Genomic DNA, 15,344 nt, shown 5'->3' on the forward strand with positions numbered 1-15,344 from the left:
ATTTCGTCTCTTCTCCATTTTTGTCTCTGGTGCCTTTGTACCCTTCTCAGCGAATCTCCAAGATGAGATGCAAGAATTATTGCGCTCTAGACTTAAAAAGTCTAGTGGAGGAAAATAATGGTAGCTTAAAAAGCTCCAGTTGCAATCATGCAACGGTATTCCATCCGAACGAAATCCCAAGTAGGGATCGGCGCAAGAGTATGGTATATTAAAGGCAGGAGAATGACGAACATGTTTGTCCTTTACAAGAATTTCAAAAACATTATAAGATTCATATAAAGTACACATATTAGTTGCCGAATGGTTTTGGCCGCCTGATGCATACGGTGCGTCCAGCGAACTTGGAAGAGGTTAGTTTTTGGCATACGGCCCGAGCTTCACGAGCTTGGCTAAGAGCCGTGGTGCGAATTCTGCGAGGTCGGGGTGCTGCAAGATAGTCAAAAGTAGAGTCATCCATGACACGTTCGAGATCGCGTAAAACCTCTTCTGTTCTGGGCCAGTAAGCGAAGTCTCGGTTAACGGCTTCGAGACCCCATGAAAGATGCCGGTTAACAGCGTTATATCGCACAGCAACTCCCATATTGGCTTCATCCCGATACCATCGTATAGCCCTAAATAAGTTGCTATCAAACCTGTCTCCTCCGCGTCTTCATTCATGGAACCACCCTGGGACACATCTGATGTCGGTCGATCTGTCAACCCAAGTTCCTCTGAAATGGAACTCAAGATGCTGGTTCCAAAGGCAAAGAGGTGGGATGATGCCATTGAAGCAGGGATCGTAGAGTGGGTGGACGTTATAATAGATGTAGACGAAAGTGTCATGAGTGACGGTGAACGTGGGAACAGTGTCGAGGGAAGGATCTTCATAGTAGGCACTGGGAAGATCACAACCATTAAAGTTAGCGATAGCATGTGGCGACGAGGTATGGGAAAGTTTAGGGAAGAAGTCAGTAAGATAGCCATGATAGGCTAAATGGAGACCCAGATAGAAGAAGGGTGATTCGAACCTGGGAAAGTGGGGCATCTGTTGCCATGCTGTTTCCACGGTGTCAATAGGGACGAGGTATGTCGCAGGATTTGGCTTCTTGAAGAAAGCCATCGACGACAGAACTGCCTCTCTCCAGCTGGCGCAATCTCGTACATATAACATCTCTGTGTATTCTATGATCTCCTTAACCGCATACTTCCGCCACTTTACTTCATACATCCCATCTCGCTGTTCAGCGATAGCGAGTTCGAGTTTCTTTGCGACGACAAGAGACATCTTTTTAAATAATTAGTTCCTGTTTTGCGACAAAGCAAACAAGTTTAAAGTAAATCGAACTCAGCGTTATCGTCGTCGACGATAGCGAGAACAACATCAGGATTTAACAACTCGTTGACAGCCACAACCTCCTCTGGACAAGGAGTCGGTGCATGTCGAGGAGAAGGCAGATTCCGCACTTCAAACTCGTCGTATGGCGGAACAGGGTCAAGATCTGCGTCGTGGTCGATGTCGGGAAGATGGAAGTGAAGATAATGAGGAGGCGGAGTCGGCGGACGAAGAACGAGTCGCTGTAAAAGCGCTCTGCGGAGTATCTGCTCTTGAAGCAGCAACTGCCGCCTTCGCCACCAAGTGGAGAGACCTAGAAAAGAAAACCAAAAGGCTACAGAGCGCACAGCCAGCTCCCGTAGATTAATCGGATCATGGTCACCATAATGAAGTAAAAGTACCGCCTGATTAAGGCCGGTAACAAACGACACAGCGAAGACTACTACTACCATTCCTAGCGCATCTAGGCCTACGATATCCATAGTGTTATGCCCGTCGGCAGTGAACGCTCTATGCAAATACCGCAAATAGCTAACCACCTAGTAATAGGCGGGGCTCATAACCTATTGCGCAGAGGAACGGAAAGAATGAAGAGCAATGGCAAGAACACTTGCCTTTATTCAGAACAGTAGTAGCATTTGATGAAAAGCTTTGTTAAGTGTTGAGGGGCTCAGTTGTCAAATAGACAAGTGAAGAACAAATGTAGAATTCAATGGGGATTGAGGAAGAAATCCCCAAGTTTATATACATGAGTAGGTACACATGGACCAGTAGCGTAAAAGGAAACTACTACTCAGTATAGTAAGGAATAGTGCAGAAGGTCATGGAATATGACGTATAATATGATGTCACCATGACATCATTGTGGAGCTGATTGCTAAGGATTGTCATGTGATGAACAACGTGTTGATACACGTGTAAGTCTGGATCAATCTAGACGTCGGAACTATTATGGATATTTCCAACACACCCCACTGCTCAGAGGCCGCTGACGACGCTTCCATGAGCAGCATAAGGCACTGAAAAACCAAGGAGCCATGAATGATACAGTAATGAATGATCAACAACTGAAACAGAAAATCTCAAACATCCAGGCAGGCAGTGGGCAGTGAACGATGATGAGAGACGAACGGAGAGGGTGTAGAACTGTGGACGCAGAACTTGTTGATCGATTATCAGTGCGCCTATTGGATAAGGCGTGCAAGGCCTAGCATGGTGGAGGGGGTGAACGCCGGATAACATTTGAGTCGACCCAAATTGATTGATCGAGTTCATTCGACTCACAATAACCCGCTCACTTGTTCGGTGCGCCGACTGTCCGTACCCTGCCGCTACGTTGGCACATTCTACGCTCCCCCCAGGGATATATCGTATACCAGGCTAGACATAGCATGCCGCAATCGAGCGCAGACGCGAGATTCGCAGCAGCAGAGCTCGCACTCGAGCGGCATTGTAATTTCAGCGTGTGAGACGTATTTGACTCCAGTTTTAACTGCCAGACTGAGACCAAGGAAATCCAGGGGCAGAGATGGGAGAGAAGGGTGGCCGCAAATCACTGGGCATGAATGAAATCATAGCAAAAAAAAAAAAGAAAAGAAAACCTTTCCAGGAGATGTTTCCCACTTGTCAGACTCGGTCCGAGTCTATTGCATCTCAGCACGTCGCGCTCACATTTAAAGGTCGAAGACTCAGATCATCAAGAATGATCGATAGTCCTTATGCAGGTACGTGACCAATGGACGCGTCAGCGGGACAGGGACCACGCCATTTGGGAAGTGACGTATGCCTCAGGCTGTACACTCAGTTCTTATCCACATCCGAGATCCGCTGTACTTGCCCAAGAACCGTCTATCGTCTTACCAAAATTGCTGCCAATCACCGAATTTGCCTCTCTTCAATTCAAGGCTTCTCGTAGCCTTTCGGAGCCCGCCATACTTGCACTGTTCCAAAAGCTCTTCGCATGGCAGTCGGAATGTTCTGGCTACCCGCTGCTTTTCTTCACAAACCCCAAAGCACCCTCTGAAATCCACCTCATCACTGGGTGGGAAAGCGTCGAGGCACACGAGGCATGGATAGCAGGCGAGCGGAACCAGGAGCTGCTAAGGGTGTTTGCGCCATTCATCAACATCCTAGGCATGGTCCATTTGGATATAGACTTCGAACGCATCCCAAACGATGCAGAGTCTATGATTTGTCTAAAGTTTGGAGAGGGAGTCGGCGGTCAGGTTGAAAGAGAGATTGGAGGGCACTTGCATTGGGCGGTGGTCGGACAAAATTTGCAGGATGATTGTCATGACGTATGCATTTTTATGCAGCAGGATGGAACAGGGTTGGACATCGAACCTACCCTGCACATGGAACTGCAGAGAGTTCATTTGTAAAATGCAGATTTTGGAGTTTCAAGGAGATATTTTGACGGTACATAGCCAGGGGACGTTACTTCTTTGCGAGCACATTATTACCTATATCCAAGTTGGTGACCAATCCACGTTGTCTTCGGGGAAGAAAGGTAGACGACGAACAAAGTCATGAACAATAGTGGTGTACAGCAAGGTTTGTTGTGACGAGAAAAATATTGAAACACCACCCAGAACTGTGCATACCGAAAAAAGAACGAGCAAGTCACCCAACACGAGGCTGACATCACTCCAACTGGGATGCACGACGAACGATCCAATCCTTCCAGTTCCTCTCGGAAATTACTACCAAGCAGTTCACGGCGGGACCGTGACCACCAAAGAGAACGCAGAAGACGCAAGGAGTATGACAGTCGTCATACTCACTACCATGATCGGGACGATCCCCGGGCTCGTTCCTCTTCCCCTGTGGACAGACCTTCCAAACGTGCACGAGTGGAGGGGAGCAGCAAGGGAAAAGGAAAAGAGCTTGTCCGAGGTGATGATGAAATCGAACTGGGGGAGATCGAGGTCGGAAAGAAAATACAACACGGTATTGGGGACGACTTCATACCATTCGAGGTTGGCGAGGATGGGGGTGCGGCATACCAGCACGAACAACTAGATGCACGCCCGAAGGGAAAGGAAGTAGAGCGCGAATGGGATAAGGGAAAACTATTACATGGACATGATGGAGACAGCCGGAGCAGAGGTACCAAGAGGAAACACGATGACCTTTCCGACGACGACGGTCGTACCTATAAACGAACGTGGCCTGTAGCAAGGTCAGCTCCATGGGTCAACAATGTCGATTGGGACGGTTGTCGTAATGTTGCAGAGTTGTGAGTTCGGCTTGACCACAATTCCATCCCATTCTCAAGTGGTACTGACAGGCTACATCGTGAAGTGGAAGCCTTCGTGAAATACATGTCGCCTACCCCTGTTGAAGACGAGGTTCGAACTCTCATTGTGTCACTGGTTTCAAGAGCAATCACATCCGCATTCCCTGACGCACGAATATCGCCGTTTGGTAGCTACGAAACCAAGCTATACCTTCCCGACGGGTGGGTAACCACGAACCATGGCCTCGACAAGCTCTGACATCCTATAGCGATATCGACCTTGTAGTAGACTCAGAAAGCATGGCGCACAGCAACAAGGTTCATGTCTTATACGCCCTCGCGAACACCATCAAGCGAGCCGGAATCACCTCAAAATTCACCGTCATCGCCAAAGCAAAAGTGCCCATCATCAAATTCGTCACGAATTACGGGAGAGTCAACGTAGACATAAGTATCAACCAGGGGAACGGTATTACTGCAGGCAAGGTCATCAACGGATTCCTACGATACATGGATGGTTGTGGGTCCGCATTGCGCAGTCTGGTATTGGTTGTAAAAGCGTTCCTCAATCAACGGGGGATGAACGAAGTTTTCACGGGTGGTCTGGGAAGTTACAGCATAGTGTGCCTTGCTATAAGCTTCCTGCAGATGCACCCAAAAATCAGGAGAGGCGAAATAGAGGCGGAGAAAAACCTTGGGATCCTCGTCATGGAATTTTTCGAGTTATTCGGCCGCTATTTCAACTATGAAGAGGTCGGAATATCCGTTAGGAATGGCGGCGGGTACTTCAGCAAGCGACAAAGGGGATGGTATGATTCAGTGAAAAGCAACCTCCTTTCCGTGGAAGACCCAATCGATCCTAGTGAGTACGCCTTGTCATATTTCGTTTAGCTTCTCCTAAACTTTACTGCTTGAACAGCGAATGACATATCGAAGGGCTCGTATGGTATTGCTAAAGTACGACAGACGTTTGCTGGTGCCCATGAAATTATGCTGGCCAATGCATTTCATCGGGCCGGGATTCTCAACTCTCGTCGAGAACGACGTGATATTCCCTTGCGCCCGCACCGTGATCCTGGTGACCTGAGTATTCTGTCGAAGATCCTAGGTGTCACTCAGGAGGTACGTCGCGCACACTGATTAAAAACGTCGACGTGATGAGCTTCTTCCCAGACTATCAACAATAGACGGCTCCTGCATGAGGTCCACGATAGCAAAGTTCTGCACCACTTGCTTGGTATTTCCGATGCGCCTACCTACCGCCGTGAACCTGTCATTTTGGATTATGGCTTAGAGGAAGGTGACATGGACCTCAGTTCCGATGAAGATAGTGATGCAAAGCTTCGCAAGCCAAGTACACGACCCGATGATTCTGATGAAGATGGAAAATACCATATTCAAAGAAAGCGACCGGCACACGGGCGCTCTAACACGCACAATCACTTTAACTCTCTCACTATTTATACCACCGATGATGACGATGACGATGATGGGCATGGGGAAGATTCTGCAAACAAAGGAGGTCGTCAAAACAGTCTTGATGTGAAGCCTCCTTCGAAGCTTCCGCGAGAGAAACGCCGAGACTTCTGGTTGAACAAAGCAGACAGACAACAGTCGCAGGTGGACGACAGCAGTTAGCCCATAGTGGGATGTATATACGGGCATTATTATGGTACCTTGCTGTGTAGCCTACATGTCTTCCACGCGTTTGTCTCTGTACCGTAATATATTGCGGCGAGGGCAAGAGTTTAGCGCCCTCTGCAGGACGCCTCAGCCAGTCGCCCTCATCGTTAGTCTGATTCCTCCAGCATCACTGCCAGACTCGCGCCCGTCTTTCTTTCCATCTTTAATTCACTTTGTCTATCGTTTCGAGGCCTCAAGCGTACCTTTTCGACTTGCCTCCATTTACCCTCCGTTCCTGAGTTCCTTTTTTTCCACCACGAAGTCACCACCACTACGTGTTCCGCCCTGGCCGGCCTATTTCTTCTACTATTTCACCCCCAAATTCATTTTGTAAAACTCACTCCTTCATCGACGCCTGGACATTGCCATGTAAGTGGGAAGGATCTAACCGTTTGCGTTCTACGCTAATCCTTGCCTAGGGCTTCTCGAGTACAAACGCCTCCAGTCAACCTCAAGGAGCGTATCGCGGCCCTCCAGCAACGCAATGTCTCTCCGAATCAACATTCGTCTACGATAGCCTCGAAAGGCATTCCAACTACAGGAACAGGCACTCTGCGCGACAAAATTGCCAAATTTGAGGAGAAAGGTGGCATCCCTGTACCGAGGGGCAGTTTCGCGATGGGCGTACCACCTCCTTCGACAGATGGTGTAGCTGCGAAAAAACGTGGAGAGTTGTATGGTAATCGGATACAGGGACTGGGTCGACCCAACGGGCCACCCGTGAGCAGATCTGGGTCACCGATGCCATTGGACGGCGACACCCCGAATCCTCGGAAAAGATGCATTTCGACAGGCGGCGCCCTTTCTAGTCCTCTAACGACCTTCAATTCTGGAGATTCTGTACCACCAGTTCCTAACAGTGCGACCCTTCACACGCCCCGTCGTAATTCGCTTGCCATCAACTTTGGTCTAGGGAGGCGTGCTGTAAGCACTGGATGTGCGGGTTCTCCTTCGGACGGCCTTGATTGGCCTTCACCGTCACCCTTACCCAATCTTAGCTCGGCAGAGGAGCCAGATGATGTCGCCGCAGCAATTACTACCCCACTCGCATCACCGTCTTACCCTCTGGAGACCTCTGAAGTTCTGTTTTCCGCGGGTTCTCCTTCAGACGCACTTGATTCTCCTTCACCGCCTTCCTTGCCCAGTCCTAGTCCAGCGGAGGAACCAGATGGTGTGGTTACTGCAGCAACCACTACCCCACTCGCATCACCGTCTCTCCCTCTGGAGACCTCTGAAGTTCTGTTCTCCGCAAGTTCTCTTTCGGACGCTCTCGACTCGCCTTCGCCGTCATCCTTGCCACGTCCTAGCCCAGCGGAAGATGATGTGATTACTACAGCCATCGCTACCCAACTCACATCGTTGTCTCTCTCTCCGGAGACCGCTAAAGTTCTGGTTTCCGCTAAACCACCAACTTCTCACCATCAAGAAGAGGATGCGGAAGACAGTGTGGTAGAAGAAGAATTCGTGTCGTTCACGACAGAGCCGGAGCAGTCTACTGTGCCAGACGGAAGTACACCAACGCCGGATGTTGATGCAACGCTGTTGGATGACGAGTCGACCTCGGACGCCGTGTCTCCGGATACAAAGTCGACCTCTGATGTACTGCCGTTGGATTGCGAGTTGTCTTCGTCCCCCGCTATGGATGAGACAGTTGGGAAGTCGGACCCTTTGTTAGACAGGGGTATTGTCACTCAGCCAATACATGTGGTTTTTCAGCCCTTTCCTTCATCTGAACCCCCGACTGCGCCTCCTGTACTTCCCGCAGATTCTATCTCTTGTAGCCTGCCATCTACTGCCGAGGAGAAACCGGATACAGTCAGTAGCCCCGCGGCTTTGTGTACCATTGCCGCAGTGGCTACCACAAACGTCTTCGAGGAACAACCAATTAGCACTACCTCCGTCACAGCAATGGGCAGCAATGAGCAGGACAAAGCCCGCCTTCCGTCGCCCCTCTTGAAACCGAAGGTTACTCCTTCGGAAAAGAGGACGACTTTCAAAGCAGTCGTTCACCGTAAAGTTACGGAAACCCCTGCTGCCACTGCTCCTGCTTCCAGCCTTGCTGCTTCTCCAACACCACAGGTTCCGAAAGTGCGGCGTTCTGTTGTCACTAACGTTAATAACTCGCTATCCAACCAGGCACCTGGTGAATTGACTATACTCCTGGAAGAGGCAGCGCTGCTCGAATTGAAATTGACAGGAGGAGATGCATCAGAGAATATGGACCTTTCCTCACTGAAGACTCCCACAAGTGCGACTTTCCAGTCCGATCCTCGTTCCGAGTCGGCGACTACTCTGACAGAGCAGAAGCCCGTTTCGCCTTCGCCGGACGCCGACTGCTTCTCTCGACTATCTATCTCGATTCCTGCGATCCGCGAGCCTGTCCTTGATCCGGAAATTCCGGAGATCCCAGAGGAAGATGAGGCCTCGGATGGCAAGAGTCTCGCGTCTACAACCTTCTCCCAGAGGTCGCCTTCGCATAGAAAGTACCTGTCCAGTTTCCGCCGTCTTACAAATCGCCGATCTTCCGCGAACATGCCAGGGGCATACCCCCGTGACAGTATATCGTTGTCTTCTGAAGACTCTGCGTCGGTCGCCACCCCACCTGACACTGGGAGTGGTCGGAATGGAAGTTTCGGCATCGCGTGGCCGAGTGTGTCTCCTAAGAGGGGAGCTGGAAGAGCTAGCTCATTCACTGAAAAGCTGTTCAATCGGAGTCGGACGAGGTCAAACGTGAGCAATCTCAGCGCGGCAGAGACAGGTATGGTTGATAGTGTCTATGTTTCACTCTCCAGCGAACTTGACCCCTTCCAGACCGCAGTTCTCTGTATGAGACACCGCAACGTAGCTTGAACATACCCTCTCCTGAAGTATCCCCTCCTGGGCGCCGTAGTGGCCAGGATGCAGGGCCAAGATCTGCAACTTGGGCTTCTCGTGATTCTTGCTCCGAGCTCTCGCCGACATCTCCGTCGAGTTTTTTTGATAAAGATATCTTTGATGCCTTCCCATCTGTCCCACAGACTCTTCCTTCTGCTCCTCACCCACTCTTCGAGGTTGGTGATGTCGAAGTCGGCCGAGCCTCTACCCTACCTGTGAAGAGCCGGAAGCATTAGAACCGGAGATCTTCTATGACGTGACCCACCGAGATGACGCTTCGACTCTTTGCTCATCTTGCGGACTTGCTTTCGTTTGTGCATAGCTTATATCTAGTATCAGATTACACTCCATCTGTGATTAGTTTGTCTTGACATCCACATTACTACTGCATCTCCCCTTTTACTTTGACATCCATCCACTATCCCCAATACCTCTTGGTCCTATTCTCATTAGCTTCCGCTGTTCAAGCTGGTCTGGGGCATGATTTCTTGAGGAATAATACCTATCGTTTGTCCAATTATGATGCGCTCTTGGTCCACGTGTTCCAGAGAAAATGTTTATGGTTTGATGCAGATTCCATCAACGCTGATGGAATTCTTGAATCTTGGTTCAGGACAAGTATACCAGCCAATGAATCTTTGCGATGTCTTAGCGGACTCAGTAGGAACGTCTTCTTACCCCACCGAGGTGAATGGGATCAATCGCGATAACGACAAATTCTCAACCAGGGCCGCTGGGGAGTATCATGTTCACCGCCTCAGCATGGTCATTGTCAAATTCTTCAACGTTTCAATTTGGGCGACACTCGAGACCGGTACCAGTACTGGCAGAGTCATAAGTGTGCCATTCGGCCAAGCGCACGGCTGACACCTTAATAAGTCTGGAAGCCACGGCAATATCCGGCTTCTCGCACTGAGAATTGGTTTGCTTCCGTTCGGTGACGTCATCACTAACCGCCCACAGATTCCAAAACACCTTACAATCCAATCAAGTCTCTACGATGACCCTTGGTATGTGCCTGTGGCGTGTTGAAAGATCAAGCTTCAAGTCGGACCCGACCCCAGTCAAGTGCATTGTTCGTGAGGTTATGCACACTGAGGAAATGGAGGGCTGGACGATTAGGTGGGATTCGGGAGATATTGGGCCTCACCTAGCCCGTTCCAGGATATTTGAAAATGAATCTCGCAGTTGTTCTGAAAGAGACACGAATCTCCGATTATCTGTTCCGCGTTCGTCCTGCTTATCTGTGCGATTCTGAAGGAAGCCGGGACTTCGCAGAGGGGTGATTAGATCTTCTTATGCTGTCTTCTCCAACTGACCTACCCTAACCAAACTGATACGTGCCTCCTTTTTTCCGAACCTGGGCCCATCAACTCGTGAACTTGTCATTTACGCTGAGACGGACGGTGAGCTATGTGCAAACCAAGCAAGAGCGGGGCCTATTCCTGCTCTTGTTCAGGTAGTTCGTGAAGCCCTTTCAGTTCGAGTTCTTTTAGAGCTCTTTGATATTCTTGGTAGCTTTTACTCGATCTGGTGCTCTCACACTGGTTGCTGTATGAACTCCTTTTGATTCAATGAATGCAAATGCGATGCTCAGCTACACCATACGGAGTAGCCCTCACGGTGACGCGGCCCAGTTGCTGTAGCATTGCTTGTGGTCGCAGCCACTCCGGTGTACAACGTACTTGCGTAAGTCGATCCGATTTCTCACCAGCAGAGTCGCAAGAGCGAGATGCTAAGCGTAGTGCCACGTCTTTCGCTTCTTCAAATGTTTCGCATTGGCCGTGCCAACGCCTGAATGGCGGACAGTGGACACCGCCCCCTAAGTGCCGACTGATTCGGCCATCACTGTCATTGGCCGGTTCCGTTGGAATCTTGGCAGCGTTAATGGTTGCTCTGTAACCTCTCCCAAGGAAAGCTATCAGGTGGAGCTGACAACTGGTACTTTAGCCATTTGCGCTAATGGGCGGTTTCGAAGCGGAATCTTGCACGTAAGCACTGCTGCGAGGCCTCTCATCGGCCTAGTCTGCGTTCACAAATGGAGGTAATCCTCGAGCGCTTCACGGATTGAGTCGTGCCCGGTCATCTTTTGTTGGACGAGTATGGTGGTGAGTTTGTTCGCAGGCGTCATTAAATACACAGCCCTTCAGCCGAATATGTATGACAGGAGAATTCGGTTTGACTGAACCATGTACAGTTGTCTTTGGGAGATCGTTGTGAAAGACCGTGCTGCGGTGAGTGAGCTTCTACTCGATGGTCAGTTGGAATCGGTGTGCAGCAGGTTTTTCCAGCATATGACGCGTTGCAAGCCTCACTTTGGGTGCACCGAGAATACCAGGTATTAGGAGGGTATGGCCTCGGCAGGTGTTTTCTCGGCTCACGCGCAGTGCAGGCTGTGAGCCTGTGACCGAGAAGATGCTACACATGGAAATACCCTTTGCCTCGCTGCACCCACGTTCACCTCGTGCCAGTCTTGTCGACACCGCGATTCTGCTTGATCATCTGAAATTTTCTTTGCAGGTTGCGATCGGAAATAAGTCAGCGTGGTGGAATGATGGCTGTATTCCCTCCTCCAAAATAGCAATGTTCGACTCAAACTTTGGTCGTACCTGTCATCTGGATCTCGCCTGTCCTTTCTTGTCCTCTTTTCGTATCTCAGTCAGCAACAGTGGCCGGGCCCCTCTCGTAACTGGCACGGGATTGCAGCTCCCTATAAAATTTACTGGGCCCCTTCAGACCTGTCTTGCTGCTTCAGCCCTCTCCGCGCCCCTCCACCAAAGTTGACGTTTGCCGTCGTTCTTGTTGTGAGATCTGCTGTCTTTCTCATCAGTGGTGGACATCATGACAGAGTATACAGAAACACCAGAGGTCATTGAGATTATCACAGACCCGGCACCACCAGACCGCATCACGAACTGGGTGCACACTCAGATATCGTATTCCGACCACTTTTGCTCACCAGACAGTCCACCGTCTGCGGTCGAGGACATTGATCTAGGAGAACGTGATTCAGACGGCAGCAGTTCTTCTTCGCTACCACCGAAAATGATGCTCAGGTACTCGGACGGACGAGGGGATATTCCCATCTCTCACTGGCACTATGACGGCCAGCATTACCCACAGAAGCAGTCGCTCTATCGCGGTCCTGCACCGCGCTCGCGCCCCCAAACACCCCACCGCTACTCCCATGACCGCTCGAGATCTGTCGCTGGTCATCGCCCGGTGACCCCAGGTCACCACTATCATGGACACGATGGCTACCACCACTCAGAAAAGTTCGGTCAACCCATCTCTCCAGAAGACCCGGACTATGAGTCGGCACCAGAGGATATCCAAGTCCTCCCTGCAGACCCGAATGCCAAACCACAGCGCGTCACTGGCTCTTACAGACCCAGACGTTCGTCAGAGCCATTCCGTGCTCGCTCGCAGTCGCAGCCAAGTCGGGATTCAGATGTATACGACAGCCCCCCTCCTCGCTATGTTTCCAATACTTTGAACGTCCCCGCGGTCACGTATTCACATTCACAACGTATCCATGATCCATATGATCACCACCACCCCAGTCACTCTCATTCACGTGGTAACCGACCACCTCCATCGATCGTTTACGCCCCTGGCAATAATCGCAACACCGATCACTATGCTCCGCCTACGATCGTCTATGCATCACACAAAGCCCCCGGAATGAACCACGCTGTGTCTTCGCCAGCTGGCTCCGGGTTCCCTCAATACCCCCGTATTGTGAATGCGCCATATCCTCCGGTGCATAACCATCGTGTTCCAGTACAGGAAGAACAACGCTATGGCCCGAAGGGTCCACGACCTAGAGAGGACATCCCTCGTTCTCACACGCCGATCAGTGAAGCCGCTAGTGGCGAATCTGGCAGCACGTACTACGTCCTCCCAAGTGCAGGCCAGAAAGTGAAGGTCCTGGTAAGTCCGCAACCGACTAGTCGAGCTTGGCGCCTCGTTCCATTGCTGACATCAATGTGTGTTGCCAACACAGGTCGGCCCCGAGCCTTCTCTATACAACGGGAGTGCATCCACTAAATCGGTTTCCATGCCTCGTACGCCTGACTCCGTAACGGGCCGTATTCCAAGAAGGCCGCTATTCAGCCGCATTCTAAGCTTTGCCTCGGACTTGTCGAACTTGTCGAGAACCTCACGGTCATCTAGGAAAAATTTATACCGCAGACATTCGGTTGATATCTCAACGCGTTCACAGTCCCGCGATCGCCGGTGATTACTTATGCCGTATGCCCTATAAACCGTTTCTTATCTTTTTCATGCTCACTGCCGAGGACTGTAGCTCTAACTCTTGGTCATCTTCTATCATTTCTGGCGCTCATAGATACGGCAACTAGGTTCTTATGCACTATACATGAATTCATGTATCGTCTTTTTCAGGTACATTATGCTCAGGATTTTCTTTCTGGTGTTATTCCTCGGGCTTTACGCTACTTGTATCGCTCACATTCGCTCCAATTTCGCCTTGCGCCCTTCCCAGTAACTTATGCTGCTTCCTTAGGCTTCCTTGCCTTATCGATTTTAGCTCGCGTGTATCGTTGACGTACGAGTTCCGTCCAAATGTCATGTGGTGCCATCACCTGATCGTCACCTGGCAACTGAGTGAAGCGCCTGGTCGCTGGACCCGTTGACCCCATCCGAACTAAGTACACATTTTAATGCGAGGGAGAATGGACGCGACGCGTTCACCACGCGTCGGTGGCACGCCACGTCGCGTTTATTTGGATAGTTCAGATGTTTGCTTGCATGCCTCGAGGCCTCGAGGAGCTGAGGCAATCAGGCACGACACTGATAGCACCCGACATGTTTGGACGAGACCTAAATGAAATCTGGTCCCATGCACAGACCGAACCAGGCCACGCAGGGTAATCGAGATCGAGTCCGATTCAGACAATATCGAACCTCCTGCGCATGTCAGCATGGATGGTTGAGCCCAGTTCAATTGTGAGGTTATTATTTCTCTCAGCAGCGTCCGTAACTCATGGAGAGCGGACATATCGTTCATTGCAGGTCGCCGCTGGAATGTAGTTAATCTTCGACGTTCGTTCTCCCGTCATTGTTCGAACGGCCGCTCAGAGCTCCCCTCTCCCTCCACTCCGCCCCTTCTGCAACACACGCAAATTCCTCGACTCCTTCTTGCGTGCAGTGCGATGGCCTGATTCTTGATCGTGCCGTGTTGTATGGGCACGGCCCCCCCGTGGATAGAGATTGTGATGTTGATGATTGATTCTACGCAGGGACGAGCCGATCGATCGCAAGGGTACCATTGCCACTAGCAGCATCCCTGGAGCTCTGAACACGCAAAAATCCAATGCAATTGTCTCGCCTTTAGAAGGTGGCGTTTGTATTACTGCGTCTCTTTCTGTAATCAGTACTTACGAGGTTATTATGGGGTATAGCTTCGAGGGTCCTGAGCGTGCTCTGCACACTGGCACCTGGCAATGCATCACCACTCTCGCAGAATACAGGCACACGGGTAGGTCAGAACTAAGCAGTAAGACCGCCATGTATAACAAATCGATGGGATTGGACTCCTGTCCCCAGAATTATGTCCCATAGCCATCACGTTCGATCAAAGTAAAAATAACATTGAAACGCCAAGAGGTCAGATGACCCTTGAAGGGTCACATTTTCTGGAAACTCCATTCGCAAGTAGGGCTGCCACTCAGGGTGTCCCTCGTCCCCCCACGTCCTTTTCCCCGCTGAGCGGTGAGGCTAGGCTTTGACAATTGGGGTTCCTGTATCTGGAACAACAAGTCGCCAGATGCGGTCGTGCCAGACCTATTGGACCTTATATGGGCGTCCAGGCATACCGTTAAGGAATCCGGGAACCATGGAAGAAAGGGCAGCATTTTTGGTTTGCCCGACGCAGTGCAGTACTGTTACCGACCTGTTTGGCGTAATCGAAGTGATATTCCATACTGGAATATGTGTGAAACTTGCAGAAGCAGCACCTAGGCAGTTAAGGTGCTGTGAGGGATACTATTGAACCGGGACGCTTCCCTCGTGCCCATCAGCACCAGAGGCACGATTTGGTTCGTTCACGGGTATATGTCTGACTGAGAAACCAGAGCTGCGGAAGTAGTAGGAACCTGTTAACGTTAGGTTAGAGTTCGAACATTGGATATGAGAGACTGCTCTTACGCGGTGCTTGATATCCACAGTACTAGACGCAAGCTACCAAATCAAGCCACCATGGCTGTGACACGG

At 50.5% G+C, this 15,344-nt stretch overlaps 4 protein-coding genes across 4 annotated transcripts; all 4 read left to right on the plus strand.

The window, feature by feature from the left end:
- Positions 1 to 2,913: 2,913 nt before the first annotated feature.
- Positions 2,914 to 3,731, plus strand: F5J12DRAFT_400589 (uncharacterized protein). Its single transcript, XM_051739241.1, has one exon. It carries the CDS (start codon positions 3,031 to 3,033, stop codon positions 3,691 to 3,693), a length of 663 nt encoding a protein of 220 aa, XP_051603932.1. The 5' UTR covers positions 2,914 to 3,030; the 3' UTR covers positions 3,694 to 3,731.
- Positions 3,732 to 3,899: 168 nt separating this feature from the next.
- Positions 3,900 to 5,744, plus strand: F5J12DRAFT_808572 (uncharacterized protein). The gene is made up of 4 exons (XM_051744717.1): positions 3,900 to 4,550; positions 4,602 to 4,772; positions 4,820 to 5,412; positions 5,470 to 5,744. The coding sequence occupies exons 1-4, from the start codon at positions 3,970 to 3,972 to the stop codon at positions 5,688 to 5,690; spliced, it is 1,566 nt and encodes a 521-aa protein (XP_051603933.1). The 5' UTR covers positions 3,900 to 3,969; the 3' UTR covers positions 5,691 to 5,744.
- A 524-nt stretch (positions 5,745 to 6,268) lies between these two features.
- F5J12DRAFT_808575 (uncharacterized protein) lies at positions 6,269 to 9,714 on the plus strand. Its single transcript, XM_051744718.1, has 4 exons — positions 6,269 to 6,602; positions 6,653 to 7,848; positions 7,909 to 8,991; positions 9,045 to 9,714. Coding segments are annotated over exons 1-4 (2,580 nt in total). The 5' UTR covers positions 6,269 to 6,600; the 3' UTR covers positions 9,344 to 9,714.
- A 2,334-nt stretch (positions 9,715 to 12,048) lies between these two features.
- F5J12DRAFT_400632 (uncharacterized protein) lies at positions 12,049 to 13,799 on the plus strand. The gene is made up of 2 exons (XM_051739242.1): positions 12,049 to 13,040; positions 13,114 to 13,799. The coding sequence occupies exons 1-2, from the start codon at positions 12,153 to 12,155 to the stop codon at positions 13,348 to 13,350; spliced, it is 1,125 nt and encodes a 374-aa protein (XP_051603935.1). The 5' UTR covers positions 12,049 to 12,152; the 3' UTR covers positions 13,351 to 13,799.
- The last annotated feature ends 1,545 nt before the right edge of the window (positions 13,800 to 15,344 follow it).

The sequence above is a fragment of the Pisolithus orientalis genome, assembly GCF_024613125.1.
Source record: "Pisolithus orientalis strain OTSU chromosome Unknown F5J12scaffold_4, whole genome shotgun sequence".
Classification (NCBI taxonomy): domain Eukaryota; kingdom Fungi; phylum Basidiomycota; class Agaricomycetes; order Boletales; family Pisolithaceae; genus Pisolithus; species Pisolithus orientalis.

Bases quoted from the DNA above. Each gene is read 5' to 3' on its own strand.
- F5J12DRAFT_400632 (XM_051739242.1), top strand. From the start codon at position 12,153: ATGATGCTCAGGTACTCGGACGGACGAGGGGATATTCCCATCTCTCAC. The intron at 13,041-13,113 runs GTAAGTCCGCAA...TTGCCAACACAG, and splicing joins GCCAGAAAGTGAAGGTCCTG to GTCGGCCCCGAGCCTTCTCT.
- F5J12DRAFT_808575 (XM_051744718.1), top strand. The intron at 7,849-7,908 runs GCGAGTTGTCTT...ACCCTTTGTTAG, and splicing joins TGATGTACTGCCGTTGGATT to ACAGGGGTATTGTCACTCAG. The intron at 8,992-9,044 runs GTATGGTTGATA...GACCCCTTCCAG, and splicing joins TCTCAGCGCGGCAGAGACAG to ACCGCAGTTCTCTGTATGAG.
- F5J12DRAFT_808572 (XM_051744717.1), top strand. From the start codon at position 3,970: ATGCACGACGAACGATCCAATCCTTCCAGTTCCTCTCGGAAATTACTA. The intron at 4,551-4,601 runs GTGAGTTCGGCT...TGGTACTGACAG, and splicing joins TGTCGTAATGTTGCAGAGTT to GCTACATCGTGAAGTGGAAG. The intron at 4,773-4,819 runs GTGGGTAACCAC...GACATCCTATAG, and splicing joins AAGCTATACCTTCCCGACGG to CGATATCGACCTTGTAGTAG.
- F5J12DRAFT_400589 (XM_051739241.1), top strand. From the start codon at position 3,031: ATGCAGGTACGTGACCAATGGACGCGTCAGCGGGACAGGGACCACGCC.